At 22.2% G+C, this 25,818-nt stretch overlaps 10 protein-coding genes across 10 annotated transcripts; 4 read left to right on the top strand and 6 right to left on the bottom strand. All coding sequences in view use genetic code 6, as the record gives it.

The window, feature by feature from the left end:
- Window positions 1–636: 636 nt before the first annotated feature.
- On the bottom strand, window positions 637–3,423 carry TTHERM_00486790 (dynamin central region family protein; the record flags this gene model as incomplete). Its single annotated transcript, XM_001032891.3, has 10 exons — window positions 637–685; window positions 739–827; window positions 889–1,119; window positions 1,173–1,280; window positions 1,342–1,650; window positions 1,713–2,201; window positions 2,290–2,422; window positions 2,634–2,907; window positions 3,103–3,154; window positions 3,220–3,423. 10 exons carry the CDS (start codon window positions 3,421–3,423, stop codon window positions 637–639), a joined length of 1,938 nt encoding a protein of 645 aa, XP_001032891.1.
- Window positions 3,424–6,143: 2,720 nt separating this feature from the next.
- TTHERM_00486780 (amidinotransferase) lies at window positions 6,144–7,199 on the top strand (the record flags this gene model as incomplete). Its single annotated transcript, XM_001032890.4, has 1 exon — window positions 6,144–7,199. The coding sequence occupies exon 1, from the start codon at window positions 6,243–6,245 to the stop codon at window positions 7,197–7,199; it is 957 nt and encodes a 318-aa protein (XP_001032890.3). The 5' UTR covers window positions 6,144–6,242.
- Window positions 7,200–7,673: 474 nt separating this feature from the next.
- Window positions 7,674–8,315, bottom strand: TTHERM_00486770 (transmembrane protein, putative; the record flags this gene model as incomplete). The annotated part of the gene is made up of 1 exon (XM_001032889.2): window positions 7,674–8,315. The coding sequence occupies one exon, from the start codon at window positions 8,313–8,315 to the stop codon at window positions 7,674–7,676; it is 642 nt and encodes a 213-aa protein (XP_001032889.2).
- A 2,246-nt stretch (window positions 8,316–10,561) lies between these two features.
- TTHERM_00486750 (RasGEF domain protein) lies at window positions 10,562–12,111 on the top strand. The gene is made up of 3 exons (XM_001032887.2): window positions 10,562–10,941; window positions 11,063–11,777; window positions 11,847–12,111. The coding sequence occupies exons 1-3, from the start codon at window positions 10,609–10,611 to the stop codon at window positions 12,062–12,064; spliced, it is 1,266 nt and encodes a 421-aa protein (XP_001032887.1). The 5' UTR covers window positions 10,562–10,608; the 3' UTR covers window positions 12,065–12,111.
- Window positions 12,112–12,774: 663 nt separating this feature from the next.
- TTHERM_00486740 (KOW motif protein) lies at window positions 12,775–13,911 on the bottom strand (the record flags this gene model as incomplete). The annotated part of the gene is made up of 1 exon (XM_001032886.1): window positions 12,775–13,911. The coding sequence occupies one exon, from the start codon at window positions 13,909–13,911 to the stop codon at window positions 12,775–12,777; it is 1,137 nt and encodes a 378-aa protein (XP_001032886.1).
- Window positions 13,912–14,159: 248 nt separating this feature from the next.
- On the bottom strand, window positions 14,160–16,047 carry TTHERM_00486730 (kinase domain protein; the record flags this gene model as incomplete). The annotated part of the gene is made up of 3 exons (XM_001032885.2): window positions 14,160–15,083; window positions 15,144–15,603; window positions 15,719–16,047. 3 exons carry the CDS (start codon window positions 16,045–16,047, stop codon window positions 14,160–14,162), a joined length of 1,713 nt encoding a protein of 570 aa, XP_001032885.2.
- A 1,068-nt stretch (window positions 16,048–17,115) lies between these two features.
- On the top strand, window positions 17,116–18,040 carry TTHERM_00486720 (transmembrane protein, putative). The gene is made up of 3 exons (XM_001032884.3): window positions 17,116–17,385; window positions 17,568–17,663; window positions 17,813–18,040. Exons 1-3 carry the CDS (start codon window positions 17,205–17,207, stop codon window positions 17,818–17,820), a joined length of 285 nt encoding a protein of 94 aa, XP_001032884.2. The 5' UTR covers window positions 17,116–17,204; the 3' UTR covers window positions 17,821–18,040.
- A 1,949-nt stretch (window positions 18,041–19,989) lies between these two features.
- TTHERM_00486710 (hypothetical protein) lies at window positions 19,990–22,384 on the top strand (the record flags this gene model as incomplete). Its single annotated transcript, XM_001032883.2, has 2 exons — window positions 19,990–20,929; window positions 21,360–22,384. The coding sequence occupies exons 1-2, from the start codon at window positions 20,140–20,142 to the stop codon at window positions 22,382–22,384; spliced, it is 1,815 nt and encodes a 604-aa protein (XP_001032883.1). The 5' UTR covers window positions 19,990–20,139.
- A 667-nt stretch (window positions 22,385–23,051) lies between these two features.
- TTHERM_00486700 (hypothetical protein) lies at window positions 23,052–23,688 on the bottom strand (the record flags this gene model as incomplete). Its single annotated transcript, XM_001032882.3, has 2 exons — window positions 23,052–23,434; window positions 23,517–23,688. 2 exons carry the CDS (start codon window positions 23,686–23,688, stop codon window positions 23,052–23,054), a joined length of 555 nt encoding a protein of 184 aa, XP_001032882.3.
- Window positions 23,689–25,234: 1,546 nt separating this feature from the next.
- TTHERM_00486690 (hypothetical protein) lies at window positions 25,235–25,687 on the bottom strand (the record flags this gene model as incomplete). Its single annotated transcript, XM_001032881.3, has 1 exon — window positions 25,235–25,687. The coding sequence occupies one exon, from the start codon at window positions 25,685–25,687 to the stop codon at window positions 25,235–25,237; it is 453 nt and encodes a 150-aa protein (XP_001032881.1).
- Window positions 25,688–25,818: the final 131 nt, after the last annotated feature.

Below are 25,818 nucleotides of genomic sequence, written 5' to 3'. Positions count from 1 at the left end.
TAATATGTTTTTTTTTAATGTATCAATTTTATTATTATTTAACATAATTTAAAATTTGTAATTTCAATTTTATAATATTTCTAAATTGCTTAATTAAAATTAAAAAATTTAACATTTTATCTGTTATTTATTTACTTATAAAGTAAAATTAAAAAAATGAATTATTAGTTGATTGGTTGATTGTTATAAATTTAAACAAATTCAATTGAAATTGAAAAAAAAAAAAATTTTATTTACTTTTATTTTAGAATTTAAGCAAGATATTTCAATAAACTTTTTGTAAAAATTGAATGCAACTAATCGTTTTTTAAATGAAATAAAGTAAATTTAAGAAATATTTTTTAATAAATAAATTAATTTAAGAGAGATGTTTTGATATGGAAAAGCTTGTACATTTATAGATATTGCTGGGATACATATTTGACATGGAAATACACTAAATGTACTGATTTAAGTTAACATATTATATTTAAGACAGATATTCTTGAGCAAACGATTTAACAAAATTAAATTTAACTAGAGATATTGCTTATTTATTCTATATTTTATTATTTGGATTTTTATTTTATAATTTAGATTTTTAGTTTTGGTAATTATTTTAGAAATATTAAAATCCTCATTGAATAATCATATTCTTCAAACAACTTGCTTTTAAGGATTCTATCCATCATATCTGGGTTGAAGACTATTTAAAAAAAAATATTTATTTAAACAATTACATTTTTGAAATAAAATTACTCAGGATCTCTCTTAATAACTCTATGAGCCTTTTGAAGAACTTCGATAGTTTTATTGAGTGTATCTCTTTCTTCTGCGATGTTGGCAGGCTAGATTGAAGAAAAAAATAAGATTAAATTTGGTTTTAACTATTTGAAAAAAAAAACATACTTCTGCAATGCTACCAAGAGAATCTTCACTTCTCATAATTTCATTATATAATTAATATTACAATTATTCTTAAGCAGCCTTAACTAAGAAGAAACCAATAGCCTTAGGAATAGAGTCTCTTACATTTCTGACAACGATATTGAAGTAAACGTCTACTCTAGATCTCAATTCATTAATAAAAGCTTTTTCAGCATCTATCTATTGTTAACCTTCTTTACCAGATTCTTGAGCCTTTTTTTTTAATTAAAATTATTTATAAAAAGTTTGAGAATATTAAAATATACTGGAATCAAATGAGTTCTGTGAGCAAGATAGCCTAAATCATTAGTGAAAAGGTAACCTTATTCAGATTCAATAATATTGTTAACAACTTCTTTTGCTTAATCTCTTTACTATTTTAATTTTAAATATTGAGCTAAATATCTTTTTAAATAAAAATTAAAGTAAATTTACAGCTTGAAGCACTCTGCTTGTAATATCTGCAATTTCGTCCATAACAGTGGGGAATCTTGAGAATATTTTCTTCAAAATCTTATTAGCTAAACCTTCCAAATAATTGTAGCATTAAGTTAAGCATTCAAAGGCAGGGTCTTTTAGCTTTTCTAATTGAGGATTAATTAAATATAAGAAAGCATCTATTGAGGGGAAACCTGGAATAGAATCACCTTAATGCAATTAAATAGCTGTTTAAATATCTTTATCGCTATATTCTCTAGTTGCTCTAAAGGTTTTTTAAATGAAATCTTCATAAAGCTCATTGAACTATTTAATTAATTATATAAAAATGTATGATTAATAATTAATGATAAGGTAAATTTATTTACCATCATCTTAATAACTGCACCACCAGATAATTCTGTATTAATATTAGAACGTCTTTGATCGTATTTACCCTTAATTGTATTTTTAAAGTTTTCAGTAAAATCAGTAATCATGGTCCAGATAAGTTGCATTTTATCTTTTTGTTCTCTTGGAAGAGAGGGACCCAAGTCTTTAAGTCTATCTTCACATTCTTTCAATTTATCTTTAATTTCCTTGACGATAGCAGGTAAAATATTTCTAATGTGATAGAAAAGCACACTTGATAACTTATTAGTCAAAGCTTTAGTACCTAAGAACTTAGGATCCATAGTTGAGTATACTTTATGCTAAGCAAAGAAAAGTCTTTCTTCGTCAAGAGCTTTAGAAACTCTCTTATTGTCATTAATATCCTTTTGAGATCTACCCTTGACACCAACATATCCTAATTTCAAAGGAATTTCAAGACCCATGATCATTTTTCTTGCATCAGTATCAGCATCCATGATATCAAGCTTTTTTAATTAAATAAAGCAAATTTAGAATAAATAGCCTCTAAAATATTTATTTATTTTTTATATTTAAGAAATAAATGCTGCATACTTTTGTAACAACACCAATTGTTCTATTGCCTTCTCTGTCTACTTCTCTAGCTAATTAGAGACCATCGGAGTTAGAAATATCCTAGTTACCAGGAACAACACACAAAATAATTGTTCTTTCATCTTTTATGTATCTATTTTTATAATAATTTTTGTTTAAAATGTGTGCATGATTAAGTATTTTTTATTGATGTATTGCTTTTAATTTGGATAATTTTAACAAAATCGCCTCATAACTTAAGTTAAAAAACTCCTTTAATTTTTTTCAAAGAAGGTTGCTTTGATGGAAGCTTTTGGCTATAATTTACTATTAAAACATTTGTAATTATATAAAAAATAAGTTACGAGTAAGCCATATCTTTAGTAACTTTTTCGATATCTTCTTATTGGTCTGAATCTTTTAAGGGAATTCTTGTAATACCAGGCAAATCAATAATTGTCAAATCGATAACATCATTTGAGTAAATAGTCAATACGATAGGGTCATTGATAATTTTCTTTCTCTTACCTGCAACTTGGTCAGTTAAGAAATCGATTTGTTATCTAACCTAATCAAAGTTTTCCCACTTCTTTGATTTATCAACATCGAAAATAGCATATGGCTTGATTTATCTTTCATCTAATTTTTATAGTTTGAAATTAATAAAATGTTTCATATTTTAGATTCAATTTATTTTGATATTCTATTCTAGCGCAATCAAATTCTATCTAATCAGTAAATTTTTTTTCATTTAAGTTAGAAAAAGATTGTTTTATGTTCACTGTTTTCAAATATTCATAAAAATATGTAAAAACAAAAATGCTTTTTTATTACTGGGAGGCACATGAACTAATCTGAGTTCTAAAGGTCTACGAGTAACTACACCCTATTTTGTTATAGGTAGATTAAATTTAAATAACTTATTAAGAGTATTTTAATTTTAAAGCTTACAGAACCTCTTGGCAAGAAATCGATACCAACGATACTTTCGAGAAGAGATGATTTACCAGATGATTAAGAACCAATAACTGCGATTCTAGGCAATCTAATATATTGTTGTAAACCGACATCTCTTAATTCATCGATGACGTTAATTAACTTTCTAAGGTTATCAAAAAGACCTGATCCCTAAAATGAACTTTCTTGCTCAGCCATTTATCTTTATTTCTAAATTTTGCTTTACTTTTTTATTTGATGAAATTGTTTAGCTTTTATTTAATTTTTTATATTTTATTTTTGCTTTTTTGATGAATCTATGCTTTTTCAATATAATTTATTTTTATTTACTTTGATTTCTTCAAGCTTTTCCACTCTTTTTCAAATGATTTTCTTCAGCAATAATTTCTTGATGAATTCATTAATTTAAGACTTTAATTTCCAAACAAAAAGAGAAAGCAATTAAAATAATTCACACTTGTTTTGATTGATTTCTCATGAATTTGATTAATTTCAATTTTTAAAAATAATACAAGATAAAAAGTATATTGTTTATTGTATTCCTAATATATTCTTAGCACACTGTCTTTTGAAAAAATGTATGAATTTACTCTATTACATTCAATCAGTACACTTTTCCATAAATATTTTCATGTCAAATTTCTTCAAATTAAGGCGTAGCTTCTGCAAATTTATTTTAAAAATTCTATGAAAGGTTAAATTGAAAATTATATTTTAAAAAACAACAAGCAAGTATTGGCTTTGATCATTTTTTTTGATAACACTTAAAAATATGTTAGCTAAAATATAATTATCCTTTATCAGTAAACTTATTTAAATAATATAAATTTAAGAATTTTATCTGTTTGATAATGCTTAAATAATAATTTATTAGTTACCAGCATACAAAAGTGTAAAAGAATAATTTATAAAAATTTTAAATGTTAAGATACAAAAAAAATATTTTATTAGAATCAGTCAGTATTATTTAAATAACAATATTAATTAATCTTTGTTTTTATGATTTCGAAAATAAATATTAAATAAAATATAATCATTCTTCATCAGTAATTAGATAAAAGAAAAATAAAAATAAAACTAAATGAATTGTTTTTCTGATTATTTATGAAAAATAATTTATTTGAAATGTTTGTTCAAAATTATGATAAAATATTTCAAATAACTAAAAAAGGAACAAAAAAAATTTGTATGATAATAAAATAAAACATCCTATTTTAAGGTATCATCTGAATTTATTATCTAAAAAAATAATTTTCTTATAAATGTATTTCAACTTGTTTAAAATTCAGAAAATCATAATTAATTGATTTATCTGATAAAAGAAATTTTATTAAAATCTGATTTGAAAATTTTAAAAATTAACACAAAAAAGATAAAAATATTATAATAAACGTAACTAAAATTTTATAATTAGAAGTTAAGTTAATATAAATATAGATTAATTCCAATTTAGCTGATTAAAACATTTTTTATTCTGATTAAACAATAAATGTTTTTATAATTATTAGAAATATAGTAATAATTAAAAAAAAAAATTAATAAAAATGAGAGTATGTTAAATAATTTCTTTTAGTAAAATTTATTAATAAAAAATAGATAAATAAAAATAAAATTTTATAGTAGAAAATGTAAAAAACTATGGTAATATTTATGAATTTGAGTATATAAAAAGTTCAATGAATTATACTAACCAAATATTTTCAATAAGCAACTGTATTTTTTAAAAAGGAAACATCAAAACATGTAACTTAAATATATAGTTAGCCAAATAATTTTATATTGTGAAATATTAATTAATAGATTAATATTTTTCATTTATTTTTATAATAGCAATTTTAAGTATTTTAATTTTATAAAAATATCTTATTATAACCAGTTTACCATTTTTTGTATTATTTTTTGTTTTAAAGGTATCTAAAAAACAAAAAGAATTTTTTTAACCTATGATTAAAACTAAAGAAAAAATACTAACAAATTACAAAATAGTTTAATAAAAATAGTGTAAAATATATGCATAATAACTTATTAATGATAAGTTTATTTAAAAAATTATAATAATTGAATTCATTAGAAAAATTAATTTCCTCAGATAGGATAAATTACATTTTATCTTAAGAAAGATGGAACAAAAAGAAGAGAAATGAGTGATATCAAGTTGTGTTTTTTTGCAAAGGTAAAAAAGAAAGATATTTTTTACTTTTTTGTGGTTTCAATAACTCTGATAAGAATAAAAAATTGGCATAATTTAATACTAAAATAGAAATTTAGTTAGTTAAACAGATTTTAAAATACCCTAATATTTATTATAATTTATATTTAATTATTGAATTATATATTTTATTGTATTTATCAAAGTTTTTTTATCAAAAATAACTTAAAAACTCTTTTGGATTAAAAAAACTAGATAACAAGAAAATAAAATGAAGGGTTATGCTCTTAAATCAAAAAATATAAATAATAAATTATCCAAATTAAAATAAGTTGTACTAAAAGTAATATATATGTAATTAAAATTCTCATTTATTGCTTTTTTCTTTTAAATTATATTGATATTATTTACAAACCACTTTCTTTCATAGTCCATAAAAAATATTTTGTTAAAAGCATAAATTATTGAGATTATATGTGTTACATGCAATATTAGAAATAAACAAATTATAAAATTTTATTTTTATTAGAAATAAATTAAGGATTGAAAATTAATTTTATGAAATAATTTTTATTTTTTAAATTAAATATTTCAAGATAAAAAAATTTTTTATTACATACAAATTATTGATAAATACACTAAAATATTATGATGTAAGTTTGTGATGCAGAATTTATTATTTATTGACTATAACTAAACGTATTAAATATCTTTGATACTATGAAAATGCTATCTTGTATCATTTATCACATTAAAAGAGGATTTTAACTCATATATTTTTATAATCAATACTAAATAAAATAAGATAAATAGATTGATTGATATAATTTAGAAAATATAAAAAGCTAAAAGTATATTATTTTAAACAATGAGTCTTGAATAGTAAATTACAGGAAGCATTTTGATGATTCGTCCTATTGACTTTATCTATAACGAATAGACTGCAGTCGATAACGAATTCATGAACAAAAATAGCGAAGCTGAGACAACTGAATAAATTCGTTAAGCAGCTATCTCTGAATTCGATAACTCTGTTGAGCTACTTAAGAAACATGGTGTTAATGTCATTGTATTCGATAAATCAAGAACTAATGAACTTGATGCTAATATCACTCCTGATGCCGTTTTCCCTAACAATTGGATCAGCACAGAACCTAATGGAAAAGTTATCCTTTACCCTATGTTTGCAAAGAATAGAGATGCCGAAAAAAATTAATTTAGATTCATTATTGAATAGCTCTTAGAGTAGTTTTAGGTTAATTAAGTATAAAATTTCTAGCATAACGGTTAAATTTTAGAAGGTACAGGATCTTTGATCATTGATAGAGTAAAAAGAAGAGCTTATTGCAATATTAGTTAACGTGCTAACCCTGAAATCTTTTAAAAATGGGCCTAAGAAAATGGATACGAAGCTATTATGTTCGAAAGCAGAAGCTCAGTCTCAGGTAAACCCTTCTATCACACAAACATTCTTATGAGTATTGCTTAAAAGTTTGCCGTTGTTTGCAAAAGCTGCATTGTTGGTGAAAAAGCAGAAGAAGTTGTTGCTAAACTTTCTGAAGATAGAGAAGTTATTATTATCTCAGAATAATAAACTGAAAAAAGTTTATGTGGTAACATTTTACAAGTAAGAAACCAAACAGGTGATAAAACTTTTACTGTAATGTCAGAAACCGCTTTCAAAGGATATACTGAAGAATAATTGGCTATTTTCAGAAAATATGGTGAAATTATTGCTCTTCCTATTCCTACTATTGAAAGAATTGGTGGTGGTAGTGCTAGATGCATGTTAGCAGAAATTAATTTACCTCAAAAGAAAAATTGATTATAAGTAAGTAAATAAATAAATAAGTAAAGCAAGTAAAATTGTTAAATTAAAATGTTAACAAATAAGCTGATATATTTTTGTGTTAAGTAGTACCAAATTTATAGTAATATTGAATTTATATTTCTAGAAAAAATTTTATTTTTACAAGAAAACAAATTTTATTTTACGATTATCAGTAAAAAAAATATCTGATACAAAATAGGATCTAAATTATTATCATGTTTTTTGCCTTGAAAATAAATGTGAACACTTAAATTAATTCCAAGTGCATAAAATTAAATTATTTATGTAAAATAAAAAAAAATAATCTTAAATAAAATATATTTTAGTAATATTTAAAGCTAAAACAAAAATAAATAATTGGGAACCATTAATAAAACAGTAGATAGATTTAATAAATATTTAAACAACTAATAAATAAGCATTTTTATTTTAACAAAATTCATAGCCAATTTAAAGTTAGTCAATCAATCAATGAAAAATACTAAATGAAGCAGCATAGATGAATAGCAAAGGTTATGTCTTAATTGGTTTGATTTAATGTTAATTTTTATTTTTGTATTTATTTTATTTATCTGATTCATTCTTTTGCTATTTGTATTCTTTTTATTTTGCTTTTAGTTTCATCTATTTATTTTTATTAGGTTTTTCTTGTTTTATTTGTTTTGTTTATTTATTTCTTTTTTCTTTGTTGGTTTGTGTTTTTTTTGCTTAATTGCCTTTTTTTAAGGTCTTTTATTTATCTGAATTGTTTTATTCAATTTTTTTAGTTTTTTTATTATTTTTATGAGTTAATTTTTATCTTTTTAAAAATTTGTTGTAAATTTAAAGCTATTTTTTATTAAGTTAATATATTAAAATGGTTGTGCCTCCTATTTTTTATTTTAAAAAATACTTTTTATATATTTATTGCCTCCTAAAATATATTTTTTTAAGTTTGAAAGAGAATTTTGGAAAGAGAATTTTTGCCACGATTTGATTTAAGATGAAAAACTTAGCCGGGGTCGTAGAAGGATAGAAGCGTATAATTTGAGCAAAGAGTAAATGAATACTCTTAATTATACATAAAAGGACCTAGCTAAATAGCACAATTCTTCCAGATTATCTGTTCATTTCAAGAAACTACTAATATAATCTTTCCAAAAGCACTAATTAATTAAGTGACTATCAAACTATAGCTAACCATCTTGTCCATCATATTTCAATTGAAATATACCTATTTATATAGCAAAAGACGTTCTTTTGTATATAAAGGGAGTCGCCAATGCTTTTTTTATATAGGGGATCTTATTAAGAAGTGGTTTTAAGATAGAGAAACCCCTAAAACTTGATTAAAATTTTAATCGAAGCGCATTGGTGGCTTATACAAGAGAGGATATGAAGAAATCTAATAGCAAGAGTTTCTATAATATCCTAAGAAAGTCAATTTATTTATATTGAAATATAAAGTATTGTCATTCTGTAGCTCTTTTAACTTAAATCAGATGCACACATCTAATGTTAAGAATATAAGCCTATCTGGATTGGGATCATGGAAGTTGAGACGTTTGAGCTTTTAAATTTTATGATTCTTAAAATAACATTATGGTAGACCTCAAAAACTTATAGCTTTCTCTTTCGATAAAAGCTTCCCATTTATTGTATTTGTTTCCTTTGGATCTCAAAAATAAACTTGTTTAAAGCAAATTCACTCTTTAGTCTGTCAACTGAGATGAAAGCATTAAACAAAGTATTTAAGAAATACTAGGGAGAAAACTTTTAAAAACTTAGCTCTTAGTGCTTTTACGGGAGGATAAGCACTATTTAGCTAACCGTTCTCCTCGCTAACTTTCATTATTATCCCTTTCTTTTAATAATCGACTCCCACTTTTGCGAGTTTTAGAGAAGATTGATTAATAGATAGAGAATGAGGTGTTTCAAAAACAAGAATGAAAGTTAGATTCCTTTAAAAATTTTCCATAATGTCATAAAGATATCTTAAAATTTGAAAAGTGGTCAAAGTCGCCGGGAGTTTTTGCCGAAGACTCTCCGAAAAAAATTTGGTTTATGTTAAAAACTTATGGTTGATGGATGTTAGTCTATAGTAAGATAGTTTGCCTTTCTGCTCCAGTCCTAGCTTGATAATTTTTTTTTATTAAATAATTATAAGAAAAAACAAAATAAAATCCCCTTTTAATAAAATTAAAATTTGAAAATTTTTTCCCCGCTCCAAACTATTTAATATCATTCAGAAAAGTTATCTTATTAAAAAAATGATTAGAAATCAAAACTGAATGATTAATTGCTATATTATTTTAAAGAAATTCAAATAAATATGTTTTAATTTTTATTAAAGCAAATTATTTTAATTTATTCAAATATTTTTTATAGAAAAATAAAATAATTTATTTATATTAAAAAAAAAGCCTTCATTTTGATTTAAAAGTGTTGATACTTGAAAATTTTAATTATCATTTCTCAAAAAAAACTATTTAAACTGTTTATTGATGATGAATTATAAATTTGCACAAGAAATCTGAAAGCAAATGAATATTGATTAAATTTCTTTATTCTTTTGAAGAAGTTAAATAAATATTTTTAGTTAATTTAAATAAATAAATTATTTTTATTTCAGCGAGTTATATCTTTTTCAACTTTTTTGAGAAAAACTATAAAAAATAATTTATTAAGTTTTAATTTGAATATAAAAATAACCTTGCATATTATTCAATAATAAAAATTTTATAGGATATGGAGAATTGATAATTTCATTTCAAATGATGAATTCTTATTTCTTTTTAAAATTTATTATTTATCATAAAATAAATTACTTAAACTATTTATTAATGAATAATTAATAAGTCTTAAATAAACTACTATTTTATCACTCTAAAATAATTTAATTTTTATTTAAATCGAAAAATATTATACTTATTACTATTATGTAATTATCCTCTTTAATAATTTAAAAAGAAATAAATTTCATAACAATAGCTTTACATAACTTTAATTTTAATTTTTCTCAAATATTTTGATGTTTAATTTTATGAAATAAGTGATTTTTAATAATTTAAAATTTATTTAAATACTCACAATTCAAATATTTAATTTTAAAAAAATTATTTGTTTAAATTAATCTAATTTTTATTAAAATTTACATGTAGATCAAGGAAATGCTTTTTTATATTACTTTTCAATATCCATGTTTCTAAAATTACTTCAACAGCTTAGTTTTTTTAAATATATGCTTGTTTATTTAATTTAGTTTACATAAGCTTCTAGATAGTTAGAATAAAGTATTTTACTTTATCAATATTAATTGAAAATTTACTGGTTACTCAGCTACTATCAAAGATTTTAAACTACCAAAAATATTAATAAATCAATATTCTTTATACTAATAATTTTTACTTTTTAAATATAAAGAATGAGTTCAGAATAATTAAATTTAAAATTAAACTGGAAGCTAAATGAACTTTTAGATTTACTTTTTAAAGAAGAGCTTGAAAATGATTGTGTGAGAGTTTCTCAAAGCTAAGAAATATACTCAAATAAATAAAACTAATTCACTTCAAGTGGCAGTAATTTCATATATTCTTAGTATACAGCAAATATCAAAAATATCTATGACTACTTCATTTTTTGTTACATAACTGTATTTTCAGAAGAAGAAATGTTCAATAAAATACTTGAGTATTTCAAGCAGAATGGGACTAAAGTTCATATCAGAATAATTGTGTTTTTAGAACTATGGATTACGGTATTTATATTTTATAAAAATGAGCAACGAATAACTTTATTTCTAAATTAAAAAACATGAAAATTATATAAAAAGAATAATTAAATTTTGATTAGCTTTTGGGTAATATAAATTATTTAAGCACAATAGTACAGTTATCAAATACGATGAAGGAGTTTAGGGAAGTTTTCTAAATATGCTGATTGAAATTTGCAAATCAGAGTGCATAAAAACAAAATGGATTTAAATATAGCTAGAGAATATTTTAAAAAGGTTTGAAGAGGTTTTAGCAAGCAATATTGATGACGAGGAGAATTTTTAGTACAATTTAGTGATAAAAAAAATTAAATCAGACTGCGTGCTTGATAGATATGTTGAAAAAGTTTATGAAATAATGCAAAAAGATTAAATTATCATCTTGGCTTAGTAAATATGCTTGTATGAATAATTTTTGCTTTTTTAGTTGGATAATCGCACTATTTTAAACCACAAAAAATATCCTAATAAATTTACTGCTCCTCTTATATAATTTTTTGACTGCTTAAGCAATTTTAGTTGTGTTTTAGTATATTTTTCTTCCTTGTACGAGCCAGGATAATCTCCCTTTAAAAGTAGGGTGACAATAATCGAATAAATCATAAGTTTAGCATTTTAACTTAAGTTATACAATAATTTTTCTAGCTCATATTCGTTATATCTTAGTATCTAAACAACAAAATTTCTATTTCCTGGAATGATTGATTACATAAATATTATCTCTCAAAGAAAATTAAAAAAATTGGATGTTTGCTTTTCTAATTAAGTAAACTTAGCACTTCAATAAAATAATTCTCCTTTACCTGCAGTTCCTTATATTGGTGAATATTTATTTCTATTACTTACAAATTTATTTTTTTAAAAATTATTTTTAATAAATATTAATATAGGTATTAGTCTTTCATAGATTGCAAGAATGAATGAATTTCATAGAGATTATAATGGGACATTTAACTTTAAAAGATTAGAAGAATAAACAACGATTTTAAAAAATTTAGATTAATTCAAACATTTTAAATATGATTTTGAATTCTAACCATAAATTTATTAATATTTATAATGCATTCCTAAAATTGATGCAACTAAAGTTATCTCTTCTTTAAAGTGAGTGGATTTATTTATTTAATAATTAAATATTAGAAATTTTAAGAATCTAAATATTTTAAATTAAATTTTATTAAATATATTAAACAGGCATTTTAAAATTAATTCTAATTAGCAAAACAGAAGTTATTTTAAGAAAAAATATCTATAAAATTTTCTAAAACAGTTTATTTTCAAAATTCTCACCCTATAAAAGACTTTCCAAAATTTTTGTTTAATATATGCAACCTAAGTTAATAATTAATTGAATTGTTAGCATCTATAATACAAATTATTAGTATTAGAAAACAATTGTTACAAGCAAATATATTTTTGATTTATATTAAGTTAAAAAGAGATAGAATAAAGAGTTAAATATTAAAAACATTAGAATAAAAAATATTATTTATTAATAATATTATTAATAAATTGAAATAGCTAAAATAATATATACACAATCCTCGAAGAATCAATGAAAATAATGAATTTTTAAATAGAAGTAAAAGTTATTTCAACTAAGCTTTTTGAGGAATTGTCATAGTAAGAAATTTTATTTCACTAAATTTTATATATAGAAGTATTCTTAAATTATTAGTAGATAAAATTTTTATTAAAAATATTAATAAATTAATTATTTAGTAAAAACCAAGCAAAGAAATCTGCAAAAAAATTTCTTTAGAATTTTTTGATATTTTATACAAACTTGTTAATGTAGAATTAATTTATATTTGCCATTCAAGCTACAACTTCAGAAACATCATCTTAGGATAAAATAATAGTTTCCATAGTATCAACTATCTGAACCACAACTTCATTTTTCCTTTTATTTCTTTCCAATAAAGTAGCTACATGACCTTTATTTTCACCTGTTAGTACTTTAACTTTTTTTCCAATATCAGGAATGATAGTTTCTATATCCTTTTCTCTTAAATCTTCTAATGTGTTTTTTGAAGGAGTAATTACTGTGAATGTATAGCAATCTATTATATCTGATATAATTGCCTTCACATTGTAGAACTGCCCATCCTTATATTTTTTACTAATAATACGTATTCTAATAAGAGGCTCTACCCATTTTAGTCTTTTCTTTTTTGAGTCTTTTTTCTTCTTTTTATCTTTCTTGCTTTTCTTATCTTTTTTACTCTTCTTGTCTTTTTTATCTTTGTCTTTTTTAATCTTTTTAGATTTCTTGGCTTTCTTCTCATGATCGCTGCTACTTTTTTCATCATCACTTGATTCACTTTAATCAGATTCAGCATTACCTTAACTACTTGCTTCACTTTCGCTATCACTTTATTCTTTATGTTTAGTTTCTTCCTACATCTTTTCCAGCTCAGGTATTATCAACTTTACTTATTTTTTATCTACTTTGACAACTTGCCCGTTTTTTAACTCAACTAAATATTCTTCTTTTTCTTTGTCAACTTTTGTTATAAAACCTTGCAATCCTTCATGCTTTCCAGCTATAATATTTACCTTATCATTTATATCTATTTATTTATTCTTATCTATAAGTTTATCTCCAATATAATTATAACTCTTTCCCGTTTTGCTAACTAAATTTTGTAACCCCTTTGGGATTTCTTTTCCATCTTTTTACTTTTATAAAAATGAAGGCATGGGATCAGCTCCTAAACCTTGTCTATGATTTCTAGGTACAAATTCTATCGGTCTAACTATTTGCTACTTTCTACCAATGCCTTATTTTTCATCATATCCCATTTTTTTAATTAAAAAGCTACCAAAACTCTCTACAGGCATGTAATCATAAGCTTCCTTAGAAATATCTTCGGCTACTTTTTCTTACATCAAGTGTCTTTCTTATAAAGGCACATTTTATATAGTAGGACTATCAGGTTGTTAACTACTCATTAATATATATACTTGTTTAGATTTTTGTAAATATAAAATTTTTGTCTATCTATTAATATTTAATTTATAATTAACAAATTAAATTATTCAGATTTATAATAAACTTTCATTTTACCAATAAAAAAGATATAAAAATTAATAAATAAGTGTTAATTCTATTTAATTTTAATTTATTTTGTAACAAACATAATAGACACACATTTTTCATTACATTTCTTAAAAAAATAGCTTGCTAGTTCCCTTTAATATCAGACTTAGGAGTATTTTGAAATAATTTTATTTATGGAGTCAAGATTATTTATGTTTTAATTGTAACTTGTTTAATAAAGAGATGTGCCATTGTTAATTGGTGTAATAGGATTTGTATAAGGAGTACTTGTATAATTATAGTCCTTCACTAGCATAGGTACGTATGCACTTGGTACTGTTCCTACTGAAGATATGCCTGCAGCTCCAGATCCGAGACTTGGATTATAATCAGGAACTTTTATTGAACTATACTGATTTATGTTGTAATCGTTGTTCTTTTGTAAGCTTGTTTAAAATATAGGATCATAAGAAGCTGAAGGAGTGTATTGATCAAGAAGAGTTTGTGTTGTTTTGTAATTTCCATTTGTTTGAGATCCAAATGTTATTTATTTGCTCATACTATTTCCTGCATCAGAAAAAGTATATAATTTATTTAAATTAGTATTAGGGTCATAATTTTAGTTAATTTATGCAGAAGTACTTCCGAGATATAAATTATTTTCAGGATTTTCTTCTAATGTCCACTTACTTCTTCTAACTATTTCTTAACGATAGATGACAGCTTATTTTTAATCACTTTAGTAGTCTTTTACTTAATCATCGTAACCATTTTCTTTAACAGGAGTAAAAAAATTATTGTTTGCATTCTTTTTGACTGATTCATAATCGTTACTGTTGCTATTTTACATTTCATTAAACTATTAGTTTATGTATTGCTCATCTTCGTTTTCATGAGTGTAGTTATAAGTTGGTTGTCTGTCTTTTAATCCTAAAGAGAAAATACGATCTGCCATTTGAATACCCTATCTGCACAATTCCTCAATATAAGCAAACAAAATATCTACATCAGGTCTTTCCAGCTCATCGAATATTAACATTTATTAAATAAATTATGCTAGCTAAATGCTATACTTCTCTTGAACCTTTAATTAAAAAAATTTTTTATAAATTTAAACAATCAATCTTTTTAAAATATGTTTTACGAATTCAATCTTTGAGTTTAGGACCTATTAGTTTATATCAAAGTTTACGAAATCGTAAATATCATCCTACTCCATCAATAGAGCTGCTTCAAGGATAACTAAACCTAGTGAGAATATATCACTTTTTGTGCAATTATGTTGAGGTCTTTAACTTTATAACTCGAGAGATTTCATAAGAACAGGAGAAAGATACTTCGCTTTTCTCATTCCCATAAATGCCTGCATGTAATTATTTAAATTACCAGAGCTCACAATAGGGCTCGGTAAAAGTTTGATTCTACCTTAATCGCTAAGTAAGATGGAAGAAGGCTTAATATCTCCATGTTCGTAACCACGAGAGCGCAGATATGCTAAAGCAGCAATTGTTGAAACAATAATATGCCAAAGTTCACTCTCATCATAAAAAACTTCTTCTTTTTTTCTTCTCTGCATATCAGATTCTAAATCATTGCTAATATACCTAATTTTATTTTTTTTACATTTTTGCTAATTCATTGATTAATTTTATCATAAATCAAAGAATAATATTTTATCAATTATGTATAATCTTTGAATGAATTCATATTTAAATTTACTCATAAAAAAGATCTATATTCCAATACGATGAGCATAGCTCGCTTTTCTTAGATGTCTTGAATCTCAAGAGCTTAACTACCGAATCATGATTTAAATTATTAAGAGAATGGGCAGTATCTTAGATACTTTTCAATTCTACCTCAGAATCTCTTTGTAAAATTTTTCTAACCAGTGCTATAAGATGGTCAAACTTATCCGACTTAAAAATTTTGCATTTACCATATCGAGCATCTTCTACTTATTTAACGAATTGTAAATTTTCTATATCGATAGAGAAATCTAGCTCTGCTGTCTAATCCTATTAATCCTTTGATTTGCTTGCACCCATTTTTAAGCTTATATAATTTATTTAAAATTTATCTTTTGAAGTAGATTGTAAAGATAATCTGTATTATTTATTGATTAAATTATTGATTTATTTATATTATTCTATTTATATTTATGCAAATAAAATTTAGGTAAATGCAAACAAATATTTTTATAAATTAATTAATATTTATTTGGATATTAAAATTTGATAAAGATAAACGTTATAAATGTTTATTAGTAATCAAATTTTATTGGCTATTTTTGACTACTTAATTATTTTTCAAAGTATATTATATTAAAATTATTTTGAATAAAATCTCAAAAATAAAAAATGCTTGAAGAAACTTCAAATTTATTTAATTAAACTTATAATTTTTTTTATTTATTAGAATAAATTAATAAAGCTTAAAAAATGAGATTACTAATATCAAACTATACTTACATCAAAATAAATCCGTTTTATATTTAAAAAATGTATTTCAACTCATACTCAATATTAATAAATTAATAATTATTTAACACTTAAAACATATTTTCATTATTAGTTTAGTTTTTTATAATAATTACAATGATTTACATACATATAAATATTCTGATAACTTTGAATAAATAATAAGTTAATTGAATGAATAAAATATATAAAAATATCATCATATAATTTACTTGTAAAATCCTAAAACATATCAATTGCTCAGATTAAAACATATTTATACATAAAGCATATAAAATGTTGGATAAATACTTAATGAATTACTTAGTTACTAAGTTATTTTTATAAAAATGAATAAATGACTGAATGCAAGCAAACTAATAAACATTTCAATTAGAAAGATATAGAACTTTCTCTTGTTTAAAGAAATAGTTAATAGAATCATTTGAAAGTTATTAGTGCAAATGCATAAATAATGAAGCATAAATAGATAGATATACACATATTCTTGTTAAAAAAGCAAATTTTATTTGATTTTAATTTGGGGCAATATTAAGCTTTAAATTTTGTGGAAAGAAATCTTAGTAAATAGAATGAAATTTCTTTGTAAAGTGTTTTTGCTTCTAAATGATGAATGTATAAAATCTAAATTAATTTGATAATTATTATATTTTCAAAGATAATAAAACAAACTTAAATAAAAAGGAAAAGAATACAAATATTTCATATATATAAATTATAAAAAAATGATGAGATAATCCAACTAATCTTTTAATTCATCTTATGGTTCTAGATCAGCTTTAGCTACCTCTGGAAGCGGTAAAGTCGGATTATTAGGTAGATTATAAAGAGTCTACGCAGTTGTAGCTAGCAAGTTAATGTTCCTTTACAGAAAGATGGGCAAATGCTTATGGGTTGGAACTACTTGTAAGCTTTTTTAATTTTTATTAAGGATTGAAAGCGAAAAAATTAATTATTTTCATTATGGATTATATATACATTTTAGATTAGCTTCTATGATAAAATAATATTTTCTTCAAATTATTAGATAAAATTAATATCAATTTTTAACTTCTAAAAATTAATTTCTATTTATGAATATTAAATAGCCTTCATCTTTTTAGTCATTCCTACATACTTCTCAATCTTAATGGACTAATAAAATGCTTTGATGAAAATGCACGAAATGACTAAAGCTGGCAGCAGTAATTTATTAATTTTAAAAATATTTTAAATTAAAGAATAGGAAATAAATAAAAAAATTTTCATATATTCCAAATCAGATTAAGCTGAAAAAAGAGATTTTACAAATAAATTTTTTCAATATTAAAAATATTTTTGCATATAAAAAAAGATATTTGAGAAAAAGAGTTGATTTAAAAAATGTAAATCTAAGCAGCCCTAAGCAATCAATCATAGTGATTTATAAATAAAGTAAATGTAAAATGAACAAAATAAATTATAATAATTAATTACCTTATTGAGAATAATACTAAATAAACTTAAATAATTGGCAAAATAAATGTTTCTATCTATGTATATTTTTGCATACTATTATTATCATATTTGAGGAGATAATCAATTTTTTTTATCAAATAATATATTCAGATTAATATTATTGTTTGTAAAAATATAGTATTTATATTGTTTACCTTAATATATTTGTTCTATGGTATTCATTGCTACTATTATATAATATTGAAATAACATCACACCAATCAAGTGATGAATAAGTTCTAAAAGTATTTGCCTTTTATATATTAAATTATTATCAAATTTATGTTATAATGTTAATTACTTATTACAAAATAATATTCAATAAAGTAATTAAAAGATAATATTTGAGTATTTTTTTCTTTTGATCAATCTAAAATTTTACATTTTTTATTAGTTGAATCATCAAAAAATATTAAACATTTAAATTAATCAAAATTTTACTAAAATATTTAACAATATTTTTCTGAAAATAAATATTGATTTTTTAAATATCACAAATAAAACATCAATTTATTACAACTTTTAGTATAATCTTTTAAATTTTATATTCTATTCTATTTAAATTATTTTTCTGAAATTATTTCTTCAATCTTTAAAATAAATTTTTATAATAGATGATTATAGATAGTTTGTTTTAAAAATAAAAACCCTAAATTATTTATTTTATAATAAAGATATTGTTTTATTCCCAAATTTTAAATAATTTTGAATTATTATTTTAGATTATCAAATATAAACATAACTAAATGTTTGACTATAATATTTATTGTTTAATCAATATTTTTTACTATCATTATAAACTAAATTTTTTTATCTATTTAAAAGTTTATGATTTTGAAATTAAACTGTTTTTAATAAATTAATTCTTTGATAAATTTAATTTATTGAATAATTCATTTATTTATAAAAATATGCTATGATATAAATACATAAAAGATAGTAAGCTTTCTAACTTAAAGGCGAAAAAAATTATTATCCTTACACCCATTTTAAGACAATTATCCTTTAAAATATAAATTTTTGTAAAAATTTAAGGTGCTTATATTATTAATTAAAATTTCTGATTATTTCAAAAAACCAAATCTAAGTTTATAAAAGCTTTTTATTTTGCTCGAATGTTTTAATTGATTTAACTACAAAGAAATAAATTTTAGTAATATAATTATCTAATTTAGAAAAAATATATAAATTTAGAGAGTTTTGTGCGTTTTATAAACTAAGAAATGTAAAAAAAAATATTTTTCAAAAAAATTTGAGTATTTTTCTTTTATTTAAAACATATTAAAAAATAAAAATATCTTTTAGAGGAAATAAATTTATTATCTAATTTAATTAATTATTTAAATAATTTACATTACTCTAATACAAAGCATAAATCAAACATATTTTATTATAATTTTTAATGTATTTAGATTATTATTTAATAATTTATTTAAAACATAAATTTTGACATTTAACTAAAAAAAAAAATTATTAAACATCAAATGTAAAAAAAATATAAAAAAATTTATATTTAATCTATTATTTATTTTTAACAGTACAATTTATTATTTTGTAGTTTTTCTTTTTAATTATTTATTTTGTGTCCAATAGAATATTAACTATAATTTTTATGATATGTAAAATTATAAATTTCTATTTTTTAAAATTTAAGAATATTTAAGGCATAGAATTATTTTTTATTTATTACATTTAATTAGTATTTAGGAAATTAAAAATAAGTCTTTTAAGAAAAATACATAATTAATATTAAATTTAAGATGCGATTACATTAATTTAAATAAAAATGAAATAATTATTGATTCCTACTAAATTTCACAAATTTATTAAAATGAAAAAATATATTCAAGATAAAAATTAATCTTAAAATTTATATTTAGAAATGCTTGTTTGAGCTAAATAAGAATCACTATTAAAAATTAAGATTAAAATTTTAAAATTGAGATTTTCAATTTACTGTTTATTAATTTACATTAAAATTGTTTATAATTCATGAATTGAATGAATGATACATCAAATTATTATTTTTAATCAAGAAAAACTAATTAATTGGTTTGTAAAAAATTAAGGAAAACAAAAAAGAGTAAAAAGCTTTATATTATTATTAATATAATCACTATACAGAAAATCCCTATTAAATACATACATAAATACACATTTCTTGTAAGTAGAATTTCCGCAAAAATGTTTTCCCATTCTCCTTCTTCTAAAAAAAATAACTTTAAATCTTCAAAGTCATTAAATCATGATAAGCTTCAATTATAAACTGAAGAGCATGTCCTTTTTAACTATATTCCATGCATTCCTAGCATTACATAAGATATAAATATTTAGGAAGTTATAAATAAGAGCTAGATACAGTATTAGCAACAATAGCAGCAATATCTCCTGTCATTAAAGAGATCGTCAGAGCATTTAGACTAAGAAAAGGAAAAGTAGAATAATAGCTCCTACTCAACTAATAATTAACAAACTCTTCTTAATACACCTTTATATACTAAAATAGTTATTGATAAAATAGTAAATCAATTAACCTGTCCTTCAGATGATCTTGAAGTTGAGTTGCACATACTGCATATGAAATAACTTGTTTAGGAATAGGAAAAGACTATTCAAAGAGCTATGATAGAAGGAGAAAAGACTAGATTTAATAGAAAAGCTTGTGAATTTTCTTCTGTTGAGAGAGAAAACCCTCAAAAATACGATGCAGGATACTATGAACAACAACTATAATTGCAATAATAATATCTAAAAGGCTCTTGGTCACATAATAAGAATAATGCTGATATCTCTTCTACCTAGTAGCAACCCTAATTTGTTTATCCCTAGTCAAATAGAGACCAAGGAGCATTTGACTAAAGCTAAAGATTCTTGAGTGATAATAGCCATAATATTCTTTAGTCTAGGTGTTCAAACATAGCATATACCTCATCTAGTAACAATGTAGTTGCATCAAACTCCAAAGCTCCTTTAAGTAATGCATTAATTTTATTTTTTAAATAAGCAATAATAAAATTATATTTGATCAGAAGTTATTTTTGCTCAACAAACACTTACTCATTTTAACTTTTCAACAATTTTAAGAGCTTTATGAAATCAAATTTACTTGATTGCTTGGCATTTATTTACCACTATTTTAATTAAATTTACTTAACAAATTTTATTTCTACTCAATAAAAGCTTTATTGATAAAAGCAAAATATATTTTTATTTATTAAGGCTAATACAAAAATGCTTGTTCTCAAATATTATTATTAAATTAATTATTTGATGATATAAACTCTTTTTATTCTACTTTCTTAGTTAATTTACAAATTCGTTTTTAAATATTTGAGTTTTTATAATATTTTAAAAAAAGTATTTAATTAAAAATACTAATTTATTTTTTTCTTAATTTATATTAGGTAATGCAAATAATCTTGGCCAATAAAATATTTATAATGACAATCTAAAGCAAAATTCTAACTAGTAAAATTCTTAAGTTTCCTACTAACAATAGTAACAAACAAATTTAGTTTCTTAATAAGAAAATAACTAAGAAAGCAAATACAAAACTAGCAGTAAAAATAATAAAGAAAATAAGTCTTCATCAGCAGGAAAAGAAAATTCAGGCTCTTCTGTTGGAATTATAAATAGTAAAATCTCAAAAGATAATAAAAATAAAAAGAGGGCTTAAACTCAAACTAAAATCCAATAAAATTAAAATATTTCTTCAATGGAAAACAATGCTACTTCAAGTAACCTACCTTAGTTACATTAACAAATGAGTGCTCCTCCTCAAATAGGATAATAATAAGTACCAATTAATTAATAATAAAGTACTCCAATCCATTACAATAGGTATCCTGTCCATTAATAATAAAATTAACAATTTTATGGAACAGCTTATGGATTTAAGAATATGTATTAACTTCCCCATTAAAATCCTATATACTACAATTAATCTTCTTACACAACTCCAAATTATTAACCTTACTTATATCCTTAAAATTAATAAAATGCTTATTACTATCCATAGGTTCCTGCACAGAGAATAACAACAAATTTCTAAAACTAATATTGCATCTAAAGTACTAATAATAATAATAATAATAATAATAACAGTAATAGTAATTAGCCTTTATTCCCTAAATAAGAACCATATATTGAAGAAAATGGAGATATAGCAAGCTAAATAGAAATTCCTTTAATGGAAATTAATAATAACATAAATAATAGTAGTAGTAGTAATAATAATAATAATAACAACAACAATAACCATTCCTTAAATTAATCTAATTATGAAGATTTCTTTAGAAATTAAGATTAAGACTAATAATTACCACTCTAGCCTCACATCTCAAGACAAATGTCTCTTTAATAATCAAGCTTAGAAGATTAATTAGATTAAGGTGAAGATGATGATATGATAAATAACTATCTTTCATGAAAGAAAATTAAAAAAATTTAATTTTTAGTAAATCTAAATATAAAAGAGTTAATAAAATTAATAAACTTAAAATGTTTAATAATGAGAGTTATCAAATTAAATATTATATGAATAAACCTATACTATTTAAAAACTATTTATTACTTTATATCCAAATCTATATTAAGTTTTATAAAATTATATTAAATATATTATTACTCTAGAAGTTAATTTCTTTTAATAAAGCTATTTATAAAAAAGGAAAAATTATTTTTATGTTCTACATATTTCAAAGGTAGAAAATTTTTATCATTCCTTATCATTTTTAAAATTCAAATATAAATATAAATATCATAAATACTCTGTATTAAAATCAAATATTAAAAAATATAAGTTATAAAATAAAATTTATTTAAAAATAAAAATTTCTTTAAAAAAAAAAATAATTTTAAAGATTCGATAGATAAAATAAACAGTATCATCCATCTATTTTTTTATTCAGTCATTCAAATTATTGATTACTTAGTTTTAATAAATTTTTGACAATATATATTTGGTAAATTATATAATTATTTGGTTCTAAATATTATTATCTTAAATAATTAATTTTTAACTTGTTTTAGAGTAAAAACTATAAAAATGTAATTATCTTATAAAATTTCTATTGGAGAAAAAAAAGATTTTTTAATCAAGCATCAATTTATTCAATAGGCATTTCTTATAAAAAAGCTTTATTAGGATCATGACTAACAACATGGACAATATCTCCAACTCTTAATTTTTGTCTGTTTTCGATGTTCATAATGATGCAACCAGCAGAGCATCCACCAACTGGAGGTTAAGTAGTATCACCTTCAGTGCAGCATTAGCAACCATGAATAAAGAAATCGTTTCTTCCACACATTTTACTTTCATCTTAAGGATCTAAGTAGAAAGAACAAGGTCTGGTTGTAGTTTCATGCATGAGATCTTTGCAATAACCAAGTTTGTATGTATTAGCAGGTAAAACACCTACATTAACCACACATTATTTTGCAGGATTCAAGTAGCCTTCTCCTTGTCCAGAATAAGCTTTTAGTATAATTTTGTATTAAAATTAAAAATTCATTTTAAGTTAACATCAATTTTAGGGAAAGAATGATATGTAATATACTTCTAGTTTCAATTGCCCATTTTCCAGTACCACCAGTAAAGCGACCTGTATCTTAGTAAAAGGTGTAAGAAAGGGCAGGTCTTTCAGCTAAAGTTTTGCAACATTCTTTTAAGCATTCACATCTAATTGTAGATATGGATAAAACAATACATAATAGTACTATAAATTTCATTTCTTAGAAACTTTGTAAAAACCTTTAATTAATTCTTTAAAAATTAATTAATTATTAAAGCGACAAAATACGCATATAAATTAATCTTTTTGTTTAATAAAAGAATACTAGAAATTAGAGAGTAAGTAATAGAGCTTACAAACCCAACTTTAGATGACCAATTAACATTTCAGTTTAACAATTGTAAAATAAAAATTATAACTTATTACTAAAGTGCTTTTAAATAAGAATTTTTTCTAAAAAATTATCTAAACTTTAAAATATGCCTCTGAAAATAAACTACTTTAACTGCATATAACACATTTTAAATTATTAATTAATTGGTTAAATTAAAATAAAAAAGCCTAAACTATTTTTTTGATATAATAAAAAATGCAAAAAAAGAAAGATTTTTTAATAATGCTTTTATAATATCTTAAAATTTTTTCTTATTTCTTTTTAAATAATGATGATATTTAAGATAAAAATGAATGATAACTTATTTATTTTAAAATCTAATTTCCTAAAAGTTAATGCAAAAAGATTTAAATTCTTAAATTTAATACTAGGTATCTAAAATAAATAATAAACATCTTTTATTAAATTAAAAAAACTTAATTATTCATATTAAATTTACTGATTTAACATATTTTGATATAAATTAAGAGTTGATTTATACTCATATTTAAATATTTAATTAAGAACTATCTAAAAAATAACTGAAAATAAGAATAAAAAATATGTTTTTAATTTTTTTTATTCAAAAAATCTAAATATCTACCTTTTCAATACTTAAAATAAATGTAAAAATATTTTAAGGATTTTAATTAATCTCATAAATTAAAACCAGTTTTTAAAAAAATACAAATCTTTGTAATTTGATGAAAAAACTTAAGCATTTTAATTAAATTGATCAATTTAAAATGTTGATACATATATTTTTAGTTATATTTAAATTTTAATTTTTTTAGATTTATCTAAAAAATAATAAAAAATAATAAAAAATCTTATATTTTTTTATTTTTTATTACAAAATATCTTCGTGCCACTTAAAATAAATATATTAATCTTACAAGGATTTTAGAAGTTTTTAAGTAGTTATGTACCTACTCTTTTTTTGCCTTATTTGCTTATTGATTTATTAGATTTATTATTGGTATTTTTAGTAAACATATTAAAAATTATTGATGGGTTTTATAATTTATTAACAGGTATGTAAATGAATCAATTTACTAAAAATTAAATAAATTCTTTTATACTTTTTTTACTTTATGTTTTTTACAGATTAATTGGATTTATTTTGAAAGAAGCTATTTTTTAAAGCAAAAAAAAGAGTTATCAACAATTAAAATAAAGAATAGTGAAAATTTATCATATTTTTAAATCACTTAAAAGCTTTAAGCAATATTTTATAAATTAAAATTAACATTTTATGTATTTGGATAGAATTATTTATATTTTTTTAATAATTTTTTAGCAATATAATTAACAAATATTATGTAATATATAAATAATTAACATATTTTAGATATTCATAATTTTGTTAGTAGTATTTATTTATTATTGCTCAGAGGGATCTGAGGAAAGCGATGAATTGACCGCAGTCACCATAAGCTTACTTACCCATAAGGAGGGAGAAGATGGTGGCGAAGATATCGTTGGTGAGGTCCTTGGGGTCTTCAACGATGGTGTCAGCGATCAAGAAGAGACCACCGAGGTCTTGAGTGCATTGAGAGAGTAAGAGGTTACCTTCACCTAAGTTTTAGAGGATGTTATCGAGGGAGGAGAAACCCTTGTTGGCTTGACCTTAGATGTTGCAGTGGAGGTAAGCAGCCTTTAAGTTAGCAACTTGGGTCATGATGTCTTCGTATTAGTCTAAGCTTTCAATGGTGGTCATTTCCTTGATGGTGTTGGCAATGGTGAAGACGGTAGAACCGGCAGCATCCATGAAGCACTTGTTGTCTCTCAAGGAAGCAGTGGCAGTGATGGCCAAGAGGGCGAGGATGAGGATAGCTTTCATTTATTTGTTTTTCTTTTTAAAGTAATCTTTTTTTGAATATTTTAATTTAATTATAATTTTTCAGAAACTCAAAGGATGTATTTATAATATTACCAAAAACTGAACTAAGTTTTAGGACCTACATTCACTGT

The sequence above is a fragment of the Tetrahymena thermophila genome, assembly GCF_000189635.1.
Source record: "Tetrahymena thermophila SB210 genomic scaffold scf_8254527, whole genome shotgun sequence".
NCBI lineage: Eukaryota > Ciliophora > Oligohymenophorea > Hymenostomatida > Tetrahymenidae > Tetrahymena > Tetrahymena thermophila.
This window is presented reverse-complemented; position numbering and strand designations above follow the sequence as displayed.